The sequence below is a fragment of the Neopelma chrysocephalum genome, unplaced genomic scaffold (genome assembly GCF_003984885.1).
Source record: "Neopelma chrysocephalum unplaced genomic scaffold, ASM398488v2 Primary Assembly neopelma1_26, whole genome shotgun sequence".
Classification (NCBI taxonomy): domain Eukaryota; kingdom Metazoa; phylum Chordata; class Aves; order Passeriformes; family Pipridae; genus Neopelma; species Neopelma chrysocephalum.
Window position 1 is genome coordinate 23,689,907 of NW_020897695.1, and position 24,719 is coordinate 23,714,625.

Sequence of the window (24,719 nt, forward strand, 5' to 3'; positions counted from 1 at the left end):
TCAGACAGCTGAATACCTTACCTGGTCTCTAAGAAGACCCTCCTTCTGTGGGACTGCTGAGGGTCAAAGAACAACAGGTACTGGTCGCTACCACAACAGTGCACTGTCAAAGTATCACCAGGACCCTGCATCTCCCATCCATGAGATGATTTGTGAACTGGAGAGCAAGGGAGTGGTCAGCAAGACTTGCTCACCCTTTCATAGCCCTATATGACCAGTGCATAAGTCCAGTGGAAACTGACAGTGGACTATCATGGTCTGAATGAAGTCATACCACCACGTGCTTCTGTACCAGACATGCTGGAACTTCAGTATGAACTGGAGTCCAAGGTAGTTAAGTGGTGCCACTATAAACACTGCTAATGTGTTTTTCTCCATTCCTGTAGCAGCAGACTGCAGGCCATAGTTTCCTTTACTTGGAGGGTAGTGCAGTACACCTGGAACTGACTGCCTCAAGGCTGAAAACACAGCCTCACCATTTGCCATGGACTGATCCAGACTGCACTGGAAAAGGGTGAGGCTCCAGAACATTTGCAATACATTGATGACATCATCGTGTGGGCAACAGAGCAGAGGACATTTCTGAGAAAAGGGAGAAGTTAATCCAGATCCTCCTGAAGGTTTTGCCATAAAGCAAAGTAAAGTCAAGGAACCTGCCCAGGAAATTCAGTTTTTAGGAGTAAAATGACAAGATGGACATCGTCAGATGCCAATGGATGTGGTTAAGAAAACAGCAGCTTGGTTCCCACCAAGCAGCAAGAAGGAAGCACAGGCTTTCCTAGGCACTGAGGAGTGGCTGAGGTCACTTGGTGTATTCAGCCTGGAGAAGACTGAGGTGACACGTTTTGGGGAGGCCCCACCATATAACCAGCTACCTGAAAATGAGAAGTGATACACTCTCTTCATTGACAGTTCCTGCTGTATTGTACAGATCCATCGAAAATGGAAAGCTGCTGTATGAGTCGCAGAAGCTATTGAGGGACAAGGTGGATCAAGTCAGGTTGGAGACCTGAAAGACATCCAGATGGCTTTGGATATCACCGAATGAGAGAAATGGCCAGTGCTCTACCCCTACATTGACTCATGGATGGTCAGCAAATGCTCTGTGGGGGTGGCTAGACCAATAGAAAAAGACCAACTGGGAGCGCACAGGTAACCCCTATCTGGGCTGTTGAACTGTGGCAAGACATCACTGCCCAGGTAGAGGAGTTGGCTGTAAAATACATCATACCAAATAAACATACCCAAGAGTTGGGCTACTGAAGAACATCGCAACAACAGACAGGTGCACTGGGCCGCCAAGATTAAAATATCTCAGGTGCATCTGGATATTTCTGGCTCAGTGGGCCCATGATGCCTCAGGTCATCAGGGAAAAGATGCAACTTACAGATGGCCTTGTGATTGAGGGGTGGTCTTAACCACGGACAGTGACTATGGAGTACTCCAGATACATCAGTTGTGAACTCCTGATACAGCTGGCAACCACCCAACAGCACACCACCCTTCTGCCCTGGAAGACATCTAGGACAGACAGAACCCACAGTTATGGACTAAATGAACCCAACAGACATCTTGGAGGGGTGGTAATTGACTATGAAAATGATACTTGTACTTGTATAGATAGATATGTATGTATGTATATATATATAGCTGTATATATTTGGAAGGTGTACGACCTGGACATGACATAGATGGCATAGAATAAGGGGTAGATAATGTCTTGGTTCCAGCCAGGACAGGGTTAATTTTTGCAGTAGCCAGGAGGGGGTGTGGCTGGGACTTAAAGATTATTCTATATCACCTCATATCAGTACTGGGGGTAGGGGGAAGGGAGTCTTGATGAAGAAGAAGCAGTTCCTTCCAGTCAAGTAAGTGTGGTGCCAGTTCTGAGCCAGAGGGAGTGGTCAGGTGGCACCGGTTCTGAGCAGGAGTGAGTGATCAGGGTGCCATGGCTATCATTGGGTTAATATCTGCGGTGAGCACTTCTGTACTCTCTCTTTTGTACACTTTTTATTAGTAATTGTTACTAATATTGTTGCTGTTACTGTTCATTTTCTTATCTCACTGCTGTTTCCAGTAAATTGTTCTTATCTTAACTGGTGATCTTTAACTTTTGTGCCTCCAATTCTCCTCTCCAGCCTGCAGCAGGAGGGAGAAGTTGGGGGGAGTGAGCAAGCAGCAGCATGGTTTGACGAGTCTCAGTGGGAACACTAAATTGGGGAGTACCATTCCTAATCCACAACACTGGGTTTAGTGACCAACTTGCTTAGGAGAAGAAAAAGCAAAGCCATGAGGGCCAAGAAAACCCACTCCAAATAAAATCAGATATGAGGAAATATTCTATTGTGTAACAGATGTTCATATCACATTTCTTCCACACAGCAAATAGTTGCACAACATAGTTGAATGACAAATGCAAAGGAGAAAGTCGATAAATACATACCAACAAAATTTTTCCATGAGAAACGATTTTCTGTCTGCTTCCATGACTGTGGCCATGCCATTAGGACTGTGTTGTGCTTCATCCCTCCTAGACCAGCTGATTGAATCAAATAGGATATTCCATCTCTGAAGTTAGGAGACACCACAATCTGGCAAAATCCTTTAGTCTTTTCTACTCCCATTAAGGCTTTAACATTCTGCAAAAGAAATATAACACATGGGAAAATACAATCATCAACACTGATAGTAAACACCAGAAGGAGCGACAGCACTAAATAATAGTAGAACTTTATCAACAATTTATCAAGAAATCACTCATTCCAAGAGAGTGAACATTATTCTGTGAAAACTAGAGTCCAAAACACTACCTCCCCAAAAGACACCACACACAGTTTTTTCATTGTTTTAATTATTCAGCCTTTTATTTCCAAAGAAGAATGAATAAGACATGAGTAAAAACTCATTGATAAAGATAAATAAAGGAACACTGCTTCAGGTAAAAGTAAAACCGCTGACTGACAAAGCAACATATGGTTGGAATGACAAGTTCTTTCTTTTGGAATTGGATGGGTTTGGAAAAGTGTGATGCCAGTACTTTAGAAGAAGAGGCTGCCAAAGTTCCTTAGACACCTTTGACATTAAGAGGCTGATTATTTATCAGCTCCCAACATGGAAAAATAGATGTGTAGGAGACAATTGAAATCACTCTCTAAATAATGACAAGATAAACAGACCAGATTAAATATCCCACACCCCTTTAATTTCAAGGTGGCTCTCCTTATTTGAACACTGACAAACATGCAGACACGTAACCAAGTAATTTAAAAGAAGCATTCAAAATGGTATCAGGGTTGACTAGGGAACATCAGCTTTGGCAATTACTATTTTCTGATTAAATAATCTTAACAATCCCATCATTATCAATTACTTGTGTGGGAGATCAGCATGATTTCAGAAGGAAGAACCAGTACATCAGTATTTGGAGTTTTAGAAGCACCAGAATTCCTGTCAAAAATCATCAGAAACAGATTTCATCATAGTATGCCTGGCACTGACATAGTGTGGCTTCACATCAGAAACTGTTTAGCAGAGAAAAAAGTCTTTAGAGAATCTGCTAGCAAAACTAACATGTCTTTCTGTGCAAACAGTATCTGTGAGGGCATATCAGTTCAAATAGATACTTTTTTCTTTTGAAGAGACAGCCACGAGAATCTTGATTTCCTGCAGGTCTCCTAGAAACACCTTCTAGTTTAAATTTTCCAGAACCAATGAGGCCTTCAGACGCTCAAACTTTTGCAATTCATCTTCATTTTCATTTTAAAAGCAATAGTTTCCTGAGTCTTAACACCAGGTCTGACTTCCTAGGGAACCCATGGATTAGGCCTCCCTTAAATTCATTCCTTTTCCATCTCTCAGAAACATAGCTGACTTTAAGTTAAGCCGACTACATCTAACATTTCAAATCCTCATGGGTAAACAGTTTCTGTTTACAGGGGTTATTTTCATTCTATTTCACAGGCCGGATTTTGTATTCTCTGTCTTGTTTTCTGCTCACATATGTCGACAGTAACAGCTTAATAACACTTTCACAATGTATCAATTGCTAGACTTTTCCACCATGTTTTCAAGCTCTTATAGAGCCTTTTCATGAGATAGATCATCTGGCTTTATACTTTGTTATTTCAAAAACCACTATGGACAAGTCTGAATACCAAGAAGGAGAAAAAAGAAACTGGGAGAAAATGGGCAGTTAACTATGTTAAATTCATTTCAACATCTCAAATGCTCATCTATTTTAGAGATATCAGGTCTGAATAAAGCACGGATGTTTTTACACAGCTTTGTAGACTACTTGGATCAAAATAGTAGACATATCAATTGATACCCTTTTGAACAACACTGAAGACGTTAACCTAATTTGGAAGATAAAATGGCAATCAAAACCTACTTTTGGACGTTTTATTCAATAAAATACAGCAAACAGTATTTTCTCCAAATGTTTCCCCATTCTATAAAAATAGGAGTAGGAGAGTTCGCAAAGGTAAGCAAATACAACTACTATTAAAGAAAAGTTCAAATTAAATTCATTTGTAAGTTAGCTTATTAACTTACGTTAATTAACTGTAGTTAGATGTCATCTTGAATTACATGACACCTATTATTTTCTCCTACCTCATCCTACCTTCCCTGGAGACATGAGATAAATAGGAAAGAAAAAAAAAAGAGAGAAAAAAAGTAAAGGATCTCAAGAAGGATGCTGTTCACACTTTTCCAGCAAAGACTGCTCCTAATCCTAATTTTGCTATGTATTTCTAGAACAATGTAGAAAATCACGTCCTTAACATTATATTATGCCAAACATCTGCATTTATTAATTAAATGTTAAATTTTTGTTAAATATATGCTATATGTTTTCTTTATAAAGTAATTTGTTAAAACTCTGTCACTTGTGGGTTTTTTTTCGACAGTGTAATTTGATTGTAAGACCAGGGCTCTCAATATTAAAGAAAATAAAAAGCTAAGAAGTAACTGAATTGTCTCATCCTACTGGAAAATTTTATAAAACATTTTGCTATGTACACCAACCTATTCTTTTATACAATCATTGACTATGATGATAGCAAAATTAGATGCTTTATTCAATATTTTACAAGAGTTTCTTTTAATTCAATATGAGTTACCCAAATCCGGTTTCACCATTTAAATACTAATGTAAATTACAAGTATTTGCAAGCTGTCTTTTACATACCTCTTCAGCTTTCTGAGTTTCTGTACATTTATCTAAGTAGATTCCCTGAAGAACGGAGCCCACGATAGTCAGTCCTTTACCAGCCTTCAACTGAGAGGTGAAAGAAAGCAATCTAGGGTGTTTCACTAACTGCTCATTATCCAAGTTTAACAAGACCAAAACTTGAGGTCTGCCAAACAAAAAAAAACGACAAAAATAACCAACCAAAAAAAAAGTTAAGCACACAAACATATTCATAAGCAAGGAAGAACTGGAAAATTAAAAATAACAATTAATAAAATGTAGATTAAGAGCTGAATTCAATGGAAAACAGTCAACTATTAAGCACGGAAGCCATAATTTGTGATAGCAACAATACTTTAGGTACAGAATACCTACATAAACCACCATACCATCATTCTGAGAAGCTCCCTTAAAAAACAGTTTTACCAAGAAAATTATTGAATCAAAGTTATCACCCTTCCAATGTCATCTAGTACAACCTCCTGCTTGAAATGACTAAATATTGAATGCACACCACACTGTTTACAGCTCCATCCAGTTAGATTTTGAAAACTTCCAGAAACAGAGTAAATCACCTCTGGGTAACCTCTTCAACGCTTAATTATTTTATGATGTTCTCTCATTCTTCAACCATATACTGCTGTAAGGAATCTGATTCCATCTTCTCAGTAACCTTCTTTTAGTTTTTTCATATTTACTAGTTAGTTATAACGGCTTTTAGCTTCCTCTTCAGGCTCCTCCAAGCTGAATAAGCATAGCTCCCCTCAGCCTCTCCCCTCAGGAGATATGCTCCTGTGCTCCAGCAATCATCTCTGTGGTCCTATCCACTCCAGTTTATTGATGTCATTCCTATATTAGAGCATATAAACCTGGATTAAATATTCTAGATGTATAGATGTAAGGAGTGCTGAAAAAAAAAAGAATATTATCTCCCAACATATTTACTTCTCAACTGTCTATGTTCCTGTCGATACCCTCCAGCATGTCACTGCCAAGACACACTGCTGGGATTACTACTAGGAACCATAAATCCTTTTCACCAGAGCAGGTTCCCAGTCTTGTTCACTGCAATGGACATGTCTTTGCTAGGTACACCCTTCCAGATTTTCATGATCTTATTGACCCATTCCCCTACCTGCAGAGGTCTGTCCAAAAGGACAGTCAAACCCTTAATAATAAATAATGGCCAGTCTTCGCGAACGAAGATTTGGGGAAAGGTCTTTTACCTTTCCAGCCTGCGCAATGGATTTTTTAGGTGAGACACAGCCTGCGCTGAACTGAGCCCACCCTTTAATCCTAAGGTTCATCTGCCGGGGCCAAGCAAGCTTGGACAATGGCAGTGAGGTCCTCAGGACGTAGGTTTGTTTAGAGTGACCTTCTCATAGATGGATGGCCTCACAGGGCTAACGAGCTCCATCTGCCCGGGGGACTTGGGATTCGAACCCGTGGTCGCAGCAGTGAGAGTCCAGCATGCAAACCCTTAACCATACTGATAAGTAGCCCAAATTCAGTTGCAACGGCATACTATATAAGGATGCATTCTATTTCCTTTAATCAATATCCAATCTGGTTATTCTTCCCAAATCAACATTTTATACTTTTCCTGTCATTGCTTTTCATCCAACGAAGAGTTGGAGCATACTTCCCACCTCAAAACTAGCCCAGTTTGAGATGTAACAAGACAAACCAGTTCTAGCAATTACACTGACACAACAGAAGGATAACTGAAGCAGTCAGATATTTAACAGGAATGTCAACACTACATTACATTGATGCCTCTGAGATGCCAAGTTCATCAATCCCAGGGACAAATGATAAAATGATGCCATTACACTGAAGGGCAACAGAACATTGCATGTGCATGCACCTTGCATCACTGAGCAGAGACTATAATTAAAGTATCACATTACATTCATCAGAAGTGACAATGTGCAAATGTCCTTCTGTTTTTAAATGTTAAGTAATTTTTTACATTGGCTTTGAAGAAAATTGATAATTTAACAAGCAAAAAAAAATACATTGCAAAAATAGTGGACACCTAACTCCATTACATATAAATGGTCAGTAAATGTGAGATTTTGTTTTAATGATATCTAAGCAATTTAGAAAGTGTTACTATTGAATGAAGCTATATAAAAAAAAGAATGTCACAAAAATGGATTTAAAGTAATAAAAGATCCTTCATATATTTATACAATGTATTTCAGATGGAACATATGCAGAAGCAAAAGAACCACACCTAGGGAATTGCAGCATTTCTTCCACAGAGACAGTGAGACTCAAGGATACCTGTTCCTTTGAATCTGAAAAATCTATCAATAATCAAACATTAAAATTCTTCTGCACTTTTGAAAACCATGTCAACACCTTCATGAATTTAAACTGGAGTTAGTTTGCCCATATTTCCAGTAAAGTTGATTCCATGCTGACCATAAGATGCATTCCATTGCAGTAAAATAATACTATTGCAATGAGATCATCGCCATGCCCAAATTAAAACATTATTTTAATGGTGAATTTCACTTTGGCCATTAGCTTTACCAGCAGTATTCCCAATACATGGACATATTTCAAGAATTATGTGACTCTACCTCCAGTTCTTGGTGTGAGGAGGACCGTCTTCCACACGAAGCAAAGCATAGCGAGCTGCATTCAGAGACAGTCCTCGGATTCCATCGCCCCATTCTTTTTCCGCTCTTCAGGACACAGAAGAAATTCAATTAACAGAGTCCCATTTATTTATACAAAGGAAGTATTTTTTCTCACGTGGGGGACAATGGGCATAAAAAATGATCACTTTTTTTTGCATAAATGCAGGAAAAAACCTTGTCTTGCAGATTTAAATCAGGATTGAAGACTAACCAAGGTGAAGCAGTTCCAGGTGCTTTCAAGGGAATTTTTTCTCAAGTATTTATTTACTATGGTCTATTTTATTCATACTTCAAAAGCATTTTTGTAATTGCAACAGCTACTTAAGTTTTTAGCACTAGAATGAATAAGTGAAGGCTACTTAAAAGGAATTGTTTTAAAGCAGCAAAATCAATAAGTGAAGCTTGACTTTGTATGGATTTGTGCAATCTATCTTCCCCTCAACACCACCACCACCACCACAGCTTTCTCCACTTACTTTCCTTTCCAGCTTCTCTCTCAGATAAGCCTAAAGGTCCATCCACCCTCCTTTTTAACCCACTTTTAAACTCCCTATGTTTTCCAGTCCTTTTAATTCTAGTATTAGAATACTAAAGATTGAAAGTGGGCAGGAGAGTGGATTCTGCTATGGCAAGGGGTCCAACTCCCTTGCCCATCCTCCCACTTATGAATTCATGAATTCTCACTGAACTCTGCTACCTCTAGCAAAGCATCTCTTTCTACAAGGTAAATGTTTTGATATGTGCCAACATTTGTAGAGCCTGTATATAAATTTGGAAGTATGCATAATTTTCTGTATGTACATGCCTATATACACGCACAGAACTGTTACCATTTGATCTGACTTCCTTGCTAAAATAGGGAAATTAATTTCCTTATCATTAACCCATTAAACAGAGAAACCCAGAAAAGCATCTAATCTGGAAATGGAGATATTAGAAGATGGAGAATCCACAAGGGGGAGTGATTTATACCAGGTGATCCACTTAAGACCTGTGCTTAATCAATCATGAAAACAAGTGGCCTTGTTCAGTTTCCTGCTCCAAGATCTTACTATTTTTTTTTCAGCATAGGGTGTATTTCCTTTGGAAAGGATAACATGCAGATTACTGATCATAATCACCTCTAGTGTTTATATATGTTGTTTAGGTGGGGGGGGTTGTGTTGCTTGCTGTTCTAGTTTTGGTTTTGTTATGAACTCAGCATGCTTTTCAAGTCTCCTACTTGCTCAGCATTTCCTATAGATATGAGTCTGTCTCAAAAGCATACCATATTGCAATTTAAAGATTACCTAAGCCCTCAGAAAACAGGTAATTTTCAGTGGATCCTCTGTATGATTCAGTATGATTAATTCTAAAAAGTGCTAAGGTCTGCACACAAAAAAAGTAGAGTTTGAGCTTCAGCACAAAATAATAATAATGCAACAGTTCTGTAATAGTTGATATTGAGAGTTGATGTTCTTTAAGTACCAAAACTTTACACCATCATCTCTGCTCCAATGAAAGTTTCCCAGCCTTATTGGGTCTTATTTCAATTAGTTCTGGCTGTTGAGAAGTTTGGAAAAGAGCTTCCAAAGAAATTAGAATCTGAAAACTTACAACACTTAACAGAGATAGGATCTTACCTTGTTTCAAGGAACAGTCTGAATTTTATTACTTCAGTGGTATCTATTTTATACAAAAGTGCTTTTTGCTGATTGTTAAAGATATTAAATATAGAATAAATAAGATATATGGTCTTACCCTCTATATTCTATGTATTTGTATATACATCCTGCGATTAGCATGGCAATCAAAGCATAGTACCAAGAGCAAATGAACATCAAGGCAAGACATAAACTCATCCCCAGGAATGAAAGAGTCCTAAAAGAAACCATTTTTTTCCATTTTTTTAAATAGGCATGCAAATGTTCTACAAATTCAATTTCTTATTTAAGTTAACTTCCAGAAAGGCCTTTCTTCTTCAGAGGCCATTTTATAGCTACTATAAAAGTAAAAATATACTGTCCCAATTTCAGATCATTACAAAAAATACATTCTAAACCACTGTGCGACACAAATAATACAACTGAATTAGATATAACAATAGATTTACTACATTTATCAGTGTTGAAACTCTATCAGTACCAAATAAGGTCAGTTTCAAAACATAATACTATCGCTCACTTACTGTTGATTTGAACTTAGGCTAAAAAAATTTCAAACAGTAATAAACAACATTGTTTCTTCCAGCGAAAATAGTTGATTACTTTAAATTCAATTTGACTCATCGGTTCTATTCTTCATTTCTGTTGTGGCCTGTCTGTTACGCATTAACACAAGAGGGTAGAAGAGAATAAAGAAGAGAAGGCTATAAAGAAAGAATTACTGTAAGCTGAAAAAATTACAGAAGCATTTTCAGACTAAAATCTGTATGCCTGGTTTGCCCATGCTACTATCAAAGATAGATGTAAATCATCTTAGAATGGACAGTTTTGTGTATACTTTTAGTCACATACAACACTCCAAATTACTTTTCACCCAATTTCCAAATTAGAGCTAGCTTTCACTATATTGACAAAGAGTATCAGCAAACGCAACTTTCGTTTGGTACCTTTAGTTTACTTCTTTAGCACCATGCAAGCATTGAGTCCAGTTATAAACTAAGGGAATGCTTTCTACCTGTTCTTGAAGGACGTCAATCTTGTAGTTTGTTTAAAAAGAACAACAGCTGCTCTTTCATGCCGGAATTAATATAAGACTCTACTTTCACTAAAAAAAAATAAAATCCCATCCCAATTCCAGCCAAACATTCCAACACCTGCTTTGACTGTAAGTAGTCACACAGTGAATCAGCTAGCTCACCGATCTCTCTGACAAAAACAGAAAGGAATTGTTGCCAAATGTATGTATTTGGAGGGTTAATTGCCAAACTAGTGTGTAACTACTGAACATATTCAACAAGTTTTTACAAAGGTAAAATCGCAACATTTCATTTTCACTCGACTCTTTGAAAGGAAAAATAATAAGCAACTCTTATATCCCAGAATCATGCCAGTTTACCTCCTATTATGTTCTATGCTTTAAGGTATTTCGGCACTAAAACTTCTCAACGGAATTACTGTTAATTAAATTATGTATTTTTAACATACAGTTAAAAAAATCAAGAAGTTTCCCAACCTTAGTTTGAAAAGTTTAAACCCTTAAGCCTTAAAAAAAAAAGACTAGACAAAACCCACACCCTCACCTTTAGTATTATTGACCTTTACTGATTTTGTTAAGTGTCTACTTGTCTACTTCAGTTATAAAATGCAATGTCCACAGCATATTTTAAAACCAGTGATCATATCATCAATGAGCCAACTGATGTATATTGAATGAAATTTTTTTTGTACAAGTTGTGGTTTTGCATATTTTTTGCATTACCAAAATGAAAATTGTCTCAACCTTCCTGAACATTTTTATCAGTTCTCCTTATTTATATCTAAAAGACAAATTATATGTTTTTCATCCTCATTTTCACACAGGTCTCTTGCCTTATAAGCAATATAAAATGTCATCCCATAACCCCTTCCCAAGCCATCTACATTAGCCACGTTTTCATGATCACTGTTATTACTAGCACTATTCCAAACACATGAAAACAAACGTTGCTTTTAAAGTATTCAGTGCATGAATCATAACTCATTTAAGTCAGAAAGGAGATTGTTTTATTATTGCAATAAAATCAACAATTTAGGGCTGTATAGTTAATTTTAACTGTTCTGAATGAAGAAATATTCCCTACCAGTGGTAATACTTGAAACGAGGTCTCCAGTTAGGAGTTCGTAAAAGTGTTTGAACTGCACAAGCCAGATTCACAAACATATAGCACATAAGGAAAAACCTGTTAAGAAAAAAAGAGCATTTTCCAGTAAGAAATTAACTTGACAGATGTGCATTAAAACAGTGGACACAATCCAAAAAAGTGTAGGAAAGTGTCCATTCTCCTGTACACTGTGTTCACATTGACCAATAGAACACAAGACATAGATTAAGAATACTTATAGAATATTACACCTCAAAATATGGTATTAGCATAATATAGAGCCTCAAACAAATATTTGAGAGACAATGTAACAAATAACTGACAATCATAGTGTATTGTTTTTGGCTGGGACAGAGTTAATTTTCTCCATAGTAGCTCATTTGGTGCTATGTTATGGACAAAGTCAGTAAAATAAAATTCAGTTCATATCCTAAAATATTAAATGGTTTTGTTTGTCTCTACTAGATGCACGTGACCTAAAATAGCAGGAATTTTTATTTTAAAACCCTTTTTTCTTTTTAAGTTGAACATATTTTTATTAGGATTCAAGAACTCTGTCATGTAAAAAGTTTTTTGTGCCTAGAAAATTAGTTCCAGCCAGAACATTTTGTTGTTTCCTATTATCTCCACGATCAAACAGGAATATAATTTGCCAGAAAATAAAGTCTAGCATGTATTATTTAACCAAGAAAAATAATTACCTAGTTAATTTAAAAATAAAATACTATTTAACTTAAGAACACAAACCACTGCATTCATACTTACATTGAAAGAATTGGTGCCACGCTGTCCAATGAAGCTATCAAAATTCCTATTTCACAAATACCAGCAGTGAGGAGCAGAGCCCAAGTTGGTTCTCCATTTGCTTTTCCATGACCAAATATCTAGTTCAATTCAAGTAAACAGTAAGATTAGGGAAAGCTGTTCATTACATAGTTATGAACTATGGTGCAGACTGTGAATTAACTAACTAACTTCTAAACTGGAACTAAAAGTAGTAATTAGTTACAAAGGAAAATAATGCAATCTATGCTATGAAAAGATAAAACTAAAATTGCAAAACACCCCATTTCCAATATGAAATATTTTTACTAAAGTAAGCAATGACTACCTAACATTAACGTCCTATTACAGTTGCTGTTGAAATATTCTTCAGTAAATTAAAATCCATACGCATGAGAGATTTATGCTTAGTAAACAGTTAACATAGTTGAGGGCAGTATTTTTTGTAACAGAGAGATTAGGTGTCAATTCAGTACTTATGAACGTAATACTGACCTTTAAAGAGGACTTAGATAAGCCTATGATCCTGCATAGAGCCCTACCAAAAATCATTTTGCTTGTGGTAATTTCCTTTGTGGAGAATTCCATCCAGTTATACTGGTGACAGATGGTAAAATGCTTTGCCTCAAGTACCAGCTGTACTTATTCTCTTCCATGCTCTCTTCAATTACAGAGATGAAGCCCTAATTCATTCTCCATACTGTCTTCTTCCCTTAGCTTTCTGTCATCCATCAATTTTCCTACCATAATATTAAAATCTCCTTTTTTTTTCTGCTCATGTTTCAAGTCTTTTGGTTTATTTTTTTTTAAATATGTCATACTCTTGTTCCTGTATTAATCTCCTTGAATTCATTCCCTTGACTGTCTATGCAGCAGCCATATCGCTCCAAAACTGCAAACACACAGAGTCTCAAATCTCTCTTTAAACATCCTGTTTCTCTTCGATTCCCTTTCTCTCACTTTCCAAACCACAATTTTTTTCCTTCCAGTTTTCACTCCTTTTAAATCTAATCCTGATAAGGTGCAATCATACTGTCATCGTCTCACTCAGTATCAAATTTTTACTTCAGGCAAAAGTGAATTTTTTTGCTTGTCCCTCTCAATACTACCCAGCATTTACAACTTATTGCATTACAACCCCTTTCCACTGACAAGTCGAGCTCCACCACCACTCAGTCCTCCCAGCAAAGCATATCTAGTGTATTTACTTCCTGTTACAGATACAGAGTCTTGCAAGTCTTGAGGTAAGTTTTCAAACTCCAAACTTCACCACAAAGATCATAGCTTTGCTCTCTAGATACTATTCTTTTTTGCAGTTTTATTTATTTATTTTTCACTCAAGTCTAATCGTCTAGGTTTTATAGAAGCAGCCCAGCAAGAAATCTCTCCTCCTCTTTTGTTTGCCAGCTCCCTTACTTCAAGAAAAATCTGATTTATTTCTTTTTAAAACATGCACAGAGATGTTGGAACAATCTTGATGTTTGGAGTCATGGGGATAGAATTCTATTGTTACATTTTTGTTGACTTTATTTAGCTTATAAAAATGAATAAAAACTAGAATTGTATCTATGATACAAGAAGTATTATGCAGTTCCACAGTGAGATAAGATCAACTCTGTTCCCAAATACAAGTTGTAAACACAGTCAGGAGTTAAGAAGTTTAGTTGTTAGTTGCTTCTTAGTTAATTTATTTCTATTTATAGAAGCCTTATATTCTCAGTTTAAAACCACTTTTATGTGTAAAAACAATTATAATTAAATTGCATTGCACAAAAATATTGAAGCTCAAACTTTGCCCTACAATAGCCTGATCTATTATTGTACACAAACAGAAGCAAGCTCCAAATCTTTTCCTCACAGTTCTATAAAAACAGTAGAAATTATGCCTCTTTTTTTTGGTCAAAATAGAAGCCACATTTGAAACACTGTAAAGACAAAAACAAATCTCACTTGAAGAAACGGTACAATGCCATCTCTTGCAATGGCCTGCAATAGACGGGGTGCACCAGTGAGACTCTGGAGACCAGCACCACACGTTGAAAAGAACGAACCAATCACAATAACCCATGGAGAAGGCCAGGCCAGTGTACCAACCACTAGATTTCCATTAACTGCTTCTCCAAACCTTAGGAAAGAACAGGGGAAACGAAAATAATTTTTAAAAAATCACTAAACATTAAAATAACTTCTACTATAGTTTCAGTGCCCACATTTCAATCTTTTTGGATAACAGAAATTTTAACAATAAACACCATATTACAGTCCGAACTATTGGATTTCCCAACCAAGCAATCTCTCTTTATTCTGCTTTTTCAAAGAAAATACTATAATTGCTTCACACTAGGTGTTGCCTCTAAGCAGACATGCAGCCATTATCAGGTATTTTGGCAAACTTTACAGAATTAACAGCAATAGCAGAAGTATGCACATACGTATCTTACAGATTCTTGTGACAGCTAGGAACTAGATTGTCTGTTCTACAAGTAATAAAAGTAATACAGGTATAGTCTGGGCGATTCACAAAACAAATATTAGCCTTTCCTTTTAACAGTGTGACACTGACATACAGACAAGTAACCAGAGAAATTACTAGACACAACCATCTACAGTTTTGCACATCTTCTGACTGTTGTGCTACCTGATGCAATTTTTAAATTACTATGGCAAATAAGCGGGTAGAAGTCAGGAGGAGGTGCTTTCATTAGTCTTGAGTATCCCATCTAATACTACCTCCCTGTTTTTAATTTTTTTTAGATACCTAGCTTTATGCTATTTATGGATGACTTGAGTAAACTAAAAAACAGTAATTCCTCACTCACCCCCCTTTCAAACTGACGTTTTTGTTTTAAAAGCAAGTAAGCTTCTTGTAGTTCATCTTACTTTTGTAAGTAAGTAACCAAAATCCCTTTTAAGACTATTTATCCTGTGATAGCATATTTTTTTTCCCAATGTTTTCAGATTTTTCAAAATAAAACACCAGAGGAAAGGAAAAGTCTACAGACTAAGAAAAATTAAATGCTTTCTCTCTTTTCAGACCTGCTTTCAAAACAGGGTCAAGAAACACAACAACAAAGTTAACATAGTAAGCCAGAGTTCAAATTATTGTATATGCCCAAGCTTGGATGCATGACTACATACTATTTTCAGCAGATGGTAAAAGGTAAAATCATATCTTTAAAATTATAGGAGAAAAAGCTATGGTTCTATGATAACATTTATACAACTGCACATTTATTCTTAATTCAAATTCTAATGCTTGTGATTTAATTAGACACGAGGTAGGAATAACTTGAAGAGATGAAAGAAACACTGAAAGATGTACAACCTAGTTTTCCCCGTTGCAGATATAACCACCATAATGAAAAAAAAAAAAGAAAAAAACCAAACCAAAAAACAGTCTTTAAACCAAACTAAAAATCCATACACTTTAATGTTACGCTGGATTTCAGCCAAACAAGAACTGGCAGCACTGTACATGAAAGTTCACAGATTCAAAGCTCCTGCTACAATGCAACCTGCTCTAGTGATAGATCACAGCTTGCAAAATTCCACACTCCCCTGCACCAGTAAATTTCAAATATGTTGCTTTCAAAAATGTGAGTTATAGATATTACCTCTGGTTTAATTTCTAATTTCAGAAATCATTTACTATTTCTTAGGTAGTTTGATTCAGTTTTTATATTTACTTTGAAGAAAAACATATCAGATATTTTCACTGATGAAGCAATATCATTTTAAAGTAAAAATCACTGAATCACAGAATGGGTCAGTTTGGAAGGGACCACAGTAGGTCATCTAGCCCAACTTCCCAGCTCAAGTAGGATTGTCCTAAAGCACATGACACAGGATTGTGATCAGACAGTTCTTGAATATTTCCAGTGAGGGAGACTCCACAACCTCTCTGAGCAATCTGTTTCAGTGCATGGTCACCCACACAGTAAAGAAGTTCTTCCTCATATTCATATGGAACTTCCTGTGCATCGGTTTCTGCCCATTGCCTCTCATCCTATTGTTCGGCACCACCAAGAAGAGCCTGGCTCCATTTTCTTGGCACCTCTCCTTTAGATACTTACAGACATTGATGGGGTCCCCTCTCAGTTGTTTCTTTCAAGGGGGAACAGGCCCAGCTCACTCAGCCTTTTCTCATGAGAGAGATGCTCCAGTCCCTTGATCAACTTCGTAGCTCTCCACTGGACCTGCTCCAGAAGCTCCATGTCTCTCTTGTACTGAAGAGCCCAGAAATGGACACAGTACTCAAGACGTGCCACATCAGAGCTGAGCAGAGGGGACAGATCACCTCCCTCAACCTTCTGGCAACGCTCTTCCAAATGCATCCCAGATTCTGTTGGCCAAGGGCACACTTCTGGTTCACGGGCAGTTTCTTCTCCACCGGGACCCTCAGGTCCTTCTCCGCAGAACTACCTTCCAGAAGTCAGCCTGGTGCCTGGGGTTATTCCTCCTCAGGTGCAGGACCCTGCATTTGGCCTTGATGAATTTCAGAGGCTCTTCTCTGCCCATCTCTCCAACCTGTCAAGGTCCCTCTCAAGGGCCACAAAGCCCTCTAAGGTATCAGCCACTCCTCCCAGTTTTGTGTCATCGGTGAACTTACTGAGGAGGCTCTCTACCCCTTCAACCACGTCACCGATGAACAAGTTAAACAATACTGGGCCCAGTATAGAACCATGGGGGATGCCACTAGTGACAGGTCTCCAACTAGGCTCTGTGCCATTGATCACGACCCCTCTGTGATCTGCCATTCAGCCAGTTATCAATCCACCACACTTCCACTCATCTGACTCACACTTCTTGAGTTTGCCTATAAGGATGCTGTGAGATGCAGTTGTCAAAAGCCTATCATGACCCCTTTCTGTTTCTTGTACTAATTTTGAATAGAATCCAGCTTTTAACTTACAGTTTTCCTTCTACACTAATGAGATAAGTTGTCTCAGTATCAGTTCCATCAACCTTCAAACAATAACCCAATGCCACTTCTTGATCACCAAAAGCAAATCTAGGCTTCAACAGAAAAGATAACCAGACACCAGCAAGAAAGCAAATGTGAAACCTGACAACAATTTCACCCTAATCAACTCAGCTTCTCCTAATGGAGAAATTTATCAAAATCTGGAGATTCTGTTCATACTAATCTCCATTATCTTTATTCCCTTCATGCTTCATATTGTGCCTTAAATGTCATTAGGCAATTACATGGTTGAAAATTGACATGACTCTTGATCTTCAACTGATATTTTAAAACAAAAGATAGTCATACATCCAATGGGAGTTACAGGTTTGATGGTGCACTGCAGTCTCATAAACTCTTCTTGTTGTGTAACTCAATTTTTTTTCTTGTCTTTGTCCCTCAGGAGCATATTACTTCTCCCTAAATAATACCAGTCCTCTTATCCCTACCCATCAGCTCTGCAAATACTAGTTACAATTTTCTTTATCAAGAACATTTTATTAGACTGGTTCCACTTCAAATATTTATCTTAGATTCTGTTTCTGCTTTTCGAAAGGATACAGCCTGATAACATGACTCATTTTTGCAGCCATCTCAGGTTAGCAGATAGACTTTCCCTCCAGTTTTAATCAAAACAAAAGAAATATATATCACATAGATATTTCACAGAAGAGTAATTAATAAGTCCTATTAATATAACCCATGATCATATATACTCTTTGTAAAATTAGAAGTTGAATATGACTTACTTATCTCTTAATATCACACCTTCTATACAGGCACCAAACAACACTATACAGGAGAGATCTGTAACTGAGACTGAAGGAAGATTACGTTATAGATAATTACGTAGAAAAAACCCACCACTTTTCACATAGGTATGAAATGAAAATGTTCATGATAATGAAGTGGGAGGGGAAGGTGTTTCATAGTTGTTTTTGTTTGGTTTTTTTAGTTCTTCCCTACTATAATTTTTTAGTTTATATTCTCTATTACTGTATTTGATACACAGTTGATTTGTGAAGTGTTGGAAGTAGCCAGTTCATACATCACACAACAGAACAGGTATTTTCTCATATAAATAAGTAAGCATTTGTGTCCTCTAGGTTTTGAAGGAACAAAAATTTCTGTTGCTGGTTGTTTGGTTCAAGATTTGGTTATACTGAATATAACAACAATCTGCCAACTGAAGCATGATGCTAAAAACGTCTATGACACTTTACAAAAAATGTCAGTTATATCTTGGAATTTGAAGCTAGTAGAATATAGGATATATATATTGATAAATAAATAATTTATAAATAGAATTTGAGATATTTTAATGATATCTATAAATAATACTTATATTACAAATATACAAATATAAAATACTTCTTTTCAGGTTAGATTTAATTCATTTTATACTCAGGCAACTCTAATGACTTTCGAATGAAAAACCTACACCTAAACTACAGAATGCACACTAGAAAAAAGTCACATCATAAAGGATACAAATAAAAGATGTAGTTGAAATAGCCAAAATTGTTCCAGTAGGAATAGATTTCTGAGCATCCTTTAGGTCTCCAGATCTGTTTGAACCTGCCATAATACCTTAAAAAGAGATGAAATTTACATGTCATAAAAACAATTAACAGAAATCCATGGAAATAACTAATCGAACAAGAACATTTTATTTTAAGCCTGATTTAACACAGGATTACCAATGAAGCAGACTGCAGTAGTATATTATAATTCTGCTCAAATCTTCAACTTATACCTTTGTTTTATTCAGAAATTTGTGTTACTACCCATTGTTGAATGAACAAATCCTATAAAGGTTGGTAAAAATGCAGATAAAAAAAATTTAAAAATATTTTTCAACTATAACCTGAGAATCATTATTGAAATGAAGAAATATAAGAAGTAGCAAAATATTGGGGATGGATGTTATAAACTAACAAGGATTTAGCAATTTTAGCTAGTGTAGCCAATGCACTAACTTTCTACTAAACGGACCACCATAATAAGATATGCAAGCAAATCAATAAACTAAAGAATAAAAGCATAGAAAAAAAAAGAAAAAAGCAGGCAAGAAGAAAAAAATGGTTAGAAAAATCACATGTACACATCCCTGTTTCAATCTAACAAGAGAACAGAAGCATTTTCTAGCACATACTGTGACAGGAGGAGGAAAAAATATACAGTAACTGACTAATTCTGCCATCTTTCCTAGACTTGATCTGACTGCTGAAGGCAAAAACATGGAAGCTAATGTCAAGATGTTCCAGTGGAAAACCATTGTCAAACTCCATGGAATGACACCCCAAATACAGGTTCAGATATGATAAAATGTTGATAAAAGAGTCTGAAGTAAAGAAATGGGAACAGTGGGGTTTAAATAAAAATACAAAGGGACACTTCCACTTGGTATTACTTCCACTTCGGAGTTCCATTCTGTTACTTGATATTACAATTGCTTCAGCTGGGACTTTTGAAGAAAAATGTGTCTGGTTGTTTTAGTCAAGCATGAGCTGAAATTAAGCTTGACAAAAAAGTCTCCACAGCTACAGTGTCAAAAAAAATAATGGACATTTAAACACATCTCACGCAGTTAACAGCTTTAATATCTGAAACAGTCATTTTAATATTAAACTGTTCTCTCATACCTTTGAAGATTAAAGTATTATAAAGGTATGAATCTTATTTTGAATAAACATTTAGTAATACATGAGGTTTTTGCTTTCTTTCCAGACATAGAAAATAGTCCTTAAAACTGATTTCTTGTTAAAGTCCTATAACCTCATAAAGTAATCAGCCACCTATGTCTCCCTAGCATCAGAAGGTTTCAGGTACATAACCTCGGACACACAGACTAGCAACATCATGTGTACCCAATAAACAGTCACACATGTGAAAAGTATTCTTTTTCCAGCTATAATTACAGATCCTCGCTCAAGAAAAATAGTTGTATTTACCTGTCACAGATGGGAAATAAATCCCAACTAGCATTGTGAAGTAGGTCATGATGTCTGTAAAAACATAAGGGAGTCCACCCATTTTTGTCTCTTCTGATCCGGCAATGGATGGTTGATCTTTTTTCTCAACTATTGATCCTTTTTCTGAATAGGTACTCCAGAGATTATCTACAAGGGGGGGGGGAACAAAAGTCAATGTCATCTCGCTGTTTCAGGATATCAAGTTCTGAGAATGAAATAATCTTATTAATCAGATGCCTTTTCTTACACAAAAATCATAATGTTTCCCAATATGATTAATATCAACTTTAACGGGTGGATATTCCCACTGTATGCCAGTAAAAACGCATCATACAAAATTTTCTCTTCCCTTAAAGAAAAATTTAGTTAGAGAATTAAATGCTAATATATTTGTAGAATGTCCACTTACATTGCACAGGCATACGGATGTATTATCAGGATGTATTGTGAAAAGGTAAGGAAATTATCTCCAGGTTCAGGCAATCTTAGCATACATTAATATTTCTTGTTCTTGTATTTGGAGGACCAGTACAAAGACAAAATGCTAGTTAACAGTAACTTGAGTTCTTTGAGATCTGCTATACAGAATAATCTTGGACAATACTTCAGAATTCAGCTGTTCATGGTGAAGGATTTCCACATGGTGACAAAAGCAGAGTAACCAGACTTCAGAAGATCTGTGGGAGTTTCCCCCCCAAAAATCCAATTTCCGAGCTTCCCCACAATTTGCCTCAATGTAATAGAGAGGTTTCAGACAGGCATATCTCAGCATGGGGAAATTATATCAAAATTTATTATTAACAGAATAAAAACTATAAAAACTAAAAAGCAAATAAATACACAGTATTAATACAACTTTTAGCACTCCTGGGGGTCCTCCCACATCAGTTCAGAAGAAAAACCTTCAGGGCAATAGCTAAAGTCTCTCTCATTGGGGTATCAGGGAAGGGGTCTTTTGCACCCCCACCAGCTCCTTGGCCTCTGCCGAGGTCTCCTCCTGGACTGCAAGGGAACACTTGCTGCACCAGGTCTTCATCACGAGTTACAGGGAGTCAGCTTCTGAGTCCTTTCCCCCTGGTTTGTAAAGGTTCCTCCCAGGAAGTAAGATTCAGCGACTTCTCCACTTCGAGTCCACTCTTCCTCCCCAGGTTGCAGGGTTTCTGGGTTTTTGCTCAGTTTTTTATACCCCAAATAGTTTTCATCAAAAGTCCTTACTCAGAAAAAGCCTGCTTGGTTTGGCTTCTCTCTGTCTCAGCTGCTACATCAACTCGGCTTCCACGTGTCACAGGGAGGCATTCCTCCCCCACATTCCCTGTCCTTCGGTTTTTCGGCTGCCCTTGTCCAAACCTAACGTAGGGCACCTCCAAGCCCCTCGGTCCGTCTCCGTGTTTCAGTCTCAGCTCCAGGTTGCCTCCTCCCCCGCCATTGTGGGGGAGGTGGCAGTGAGACTGCTTGAAGTTTTCTCTCCTCTGCCTGGAATTCTTCCAGCTCTGCTTCACGATCGTCACTCCCCCACTCGCAGTGGGGGGAAACGGTGAAGAAACCACCCCAGCCCTGGCTGGAGTAAGGCCGTGGAGGCCCAGGAGGCCCCCAGGTTCAGGGGCCCCTGGCCACCCCTTGTGGCTTCGATCCTCTCTGCCAACAACTTCCTCTGGCTGCTGTAATATGCCAATTTCATATGGGCAAAACGCAGCTCCGATTGGCCCCACATTGGAAACTCACCTGGGACCAACTACTTCCAGCCCCCCCAGGGAGGAGGGGGGGGTGAAACCACCACAAAACCCCAGCAGAATGTGGTTTAAATTCCCCAGCAAACTAAGGATGTTTGTTTGAAGACGACTGGGGGTCAAAGAACCAGTAACTTGAGAGAGTTTACATTTGTGGGAACACTGGTTGTGCACCTTGACAAGACTTTGAGAACATCCAACACTGATTCCTATTTTAAAATAAGACAGGTTATCCTATCACATGTGAGGAAACAAAGTAGATGCTCTCCCATCCTGTCAAGAACACAAAGGATTCTACAGCACAAAAATAAACAATTGCCACGGACTGCCAGGATGATCAAATAGCCAATTTTTAGCCACGCTGTACAATTTTAGGGAATTTAAGTACAGTATTCTAAGCCTCCAAAATAGCAAAAAGTTACCTTGAGCATAATATGAGACTGACTTTGAACCATAAGTTACCAAAGAGAGGATACACATATCCAGATTCATAACAGAAATCTTACAATTGGTAAGCATATACGGAAGAACGCATGAGAATTGTAAGACACAGCAGAATAAAGATTAAAAGTAAGTATTAATTGCTACAGAATATGTGTGTTAGTTCAATCAAATGAAGAGGAGTAATAAAGCCATCTAGAGATAAGACTGAAGCCATAAGAAGAGTTAAGGAAACAAGAGAATTGTAAATTTCAGGAATTTTCACAAAGATTTGAGGAGTGATGTAAAATAAGTCAAGATCTCCAAATTAGCATCTACTTCCTGTGGAGCATAAAGGAAAGTCCAAAAATCAGTTTGTAATTGCCAATCAAAACCACTTAAATACTTAACAAGGACTCAACAGCTTGTGTCCTTTATTTAGTATGACACCGGACTGACAATGGCCTGACCACTCCAACACACACAACTTAACTGTGGAACTGTTCATGCCAGCATGATTGGGAAAAATTAGCTTAGATATTTTGTTAAATAGAAATCACTTTCCCATTTCATAACATGCCACATAGAGCTTTTCTATACTCATTTTCCCACAAGTGATAATCCAAGTGGACTTGGAAGTTAGGGTGAGAAAAAAGAATCACTTCTCAGAAGAGTCCAGACATTTCTCCCTTCTAGGACCATTCATGGGTTGCTGAGGCTCCTCTAGCAACATCTAGGACACACACAATGCATCAGACCAGCATGCTACCGTGAAGCAGAACAATGTTGATTAAAGCAATTTGCAAATTCTATCATTATTGTTAGGATTACAGGAATATTTGGTCAGCCATTTGTAGAATGATTTACTGTTGTTAGGATAACATTCACAGAAGGTGTATAAGAGATTTATACTTTCTGTATATGAGTGCCCAATAAATAGTGTGAGGACTCAGTACACACTTCCCGGGACACCCAGTCATGGTATCTGAGTATTCTTACTCACAGCTCAAGACTCTTTAATGTGCAGAGCAGCTCCAAAGTCTACATACAATGCAGAACAGACATTGAGTGGAGGAAAACCCTCCTTGAGAAATCTTTGCAAGTCAAGCTCAAGCTTACGCTAGGTATCAGAATTTGTGCTCACACTCAGCAAGCAGGACACCTAAGTTCTAGCATTATGTGACACTAGGAGAGTGAAATGCATTGTAAGAGTGGTTCTTGTTCAAAGAAATGTTATTCAGTGAATAGGAGAGCATGTATTTCTAAAAGTAGAACAATCAGTACTCAGCTTAAAACCTCCAAGAATACTGAAAGACCTGAGGTTGACGTGAAATCGTATTGCTACCCAAGGACAAACGTAATGCAAACTTTTTTATTTAAAAGGGTTTCAGAGAGACATAGAAACTAAAGACTCACAAGTAGCATGAACATCATGAACATAGCAACAACAGCAACTGATAAGAGACAGTAAACATATGGGTGTTCTCTCTGAGTTCTGAAAAAATCAGAAGCTATTTTCTTGAGTTTTAAGGAACCGGGGTAGCCTCAACTTGGCTTTTGTAAAAGAAAATTGTCAGAAGTATTCAAATTCCTTGAGGGAAATTTCAATGAAGGTGATCCACTTAAATCAGTCCACCTGTATTTCCTATGTTTTTGAAATATTCCTCACCAAAGGAACCTATAGCAGCCATGGTATAAGAGGAAAACTCCTCACATGGATAAAATGGTTCAAAGGCAGAAAACAACAGGTAAAAGTAAATGTAAGTAGTTTTGTAATGCAGAAGAGTCACCAGTAAGTTTCTATAAAGATGGGCAGCAGTATTTAACCAGTGCTATCCAGTACACTCAAACAGCCTAAAAAAGTGAGCTAGTAGCAAGATGAGAAAGCTTACTGGCAATACTCAGTTAAATCAAAGTTGTAGAAGCAAAACCAACTGCAAGGAACTAGAAAAAAAATCATATTAGACTCAGTAAATAAACATAATGCAATTGATGGAATTCACTACAGCTAAGCAACAAGCAACGAACACTGGAAAGTGTATCCCTCACACTGAGCTTTCAGCAGACTCCTAATGGTCTTTAGAGGTCTTAGCATCACGTGAGAGTAAATTAGCAAAATGTACTTTTATACAGGATTGCTAGTTCAAATAAATATTACACAGTGAACAAAACAACAAACAGAACAAAAGCACATTTTTCCAAAGCAAGAAAAATCAGTGCT

General features: G+C 37.3%; 1 protein-coding gene across 5 annotated transcripts in view; it reads right to left on the reverse strand.

The window, feature by feature from the left end:
- LOC113964086 (solute carrier family 12 member 7-like) overlaps positions 1 to 24,719 on the reverse strand; it is a 72,793-nt gene that overhangs the window by 15,505 nt on the left and 32,569 nt on the right. For 4 of the 5 annotated variants that reach the window (XM_027675922.1, XM_027675921.1, XM_027675925.1 and 1 more), the window contains exons 9-18: positions 20,331 to 20,498; positions 18,868 to 18,966; positions 18,126 to 18,183; positions 14,364 to 14,538; positions 12,396 to 12,514; positions 11,610 to 11,708; positions 9,587 to 9,706; positions 7,787 to 7,891; positions 5,193 to 5,361; positions 2,445 to 2,640 (exon numbers count right to left, since the gene is read on the reverse strand). In XM_027675922.1, coding sequence (XP_027531723.1) covers positions 2,445 to 2,640; positions 5,193 to 5,361; positions 7,787 to 7,891; positions 9,587 to 9,706; positions 11,610 to 11,708; positions 12,396 to 12,514; positions 14,364 to 14,538; positions 18,126 to 18,183; positions 18,868 to 18,966; positions 20,331 to 20,498 — 1,308 coding nt within the window. Of the gene's footprint in view, positions 1 to 2,444; positions 2,641 to 5,192; positions 5,362 to 7,786; positions 7,892 to 9,468; positions 9,530 to 9,586; positions 9,707 to 11,609; positions 11,709 to 12,395; positions 12,515 to 14,363; positions 14,539 to 18,125; positions 18,184 to 18,867; positions 18,967 to 20,330; positions 20,499 to 24,719 lie in introns of all 5 variants that reach the window. The other variant, XM_027675924.1, reaches the window with a different exon arrangement.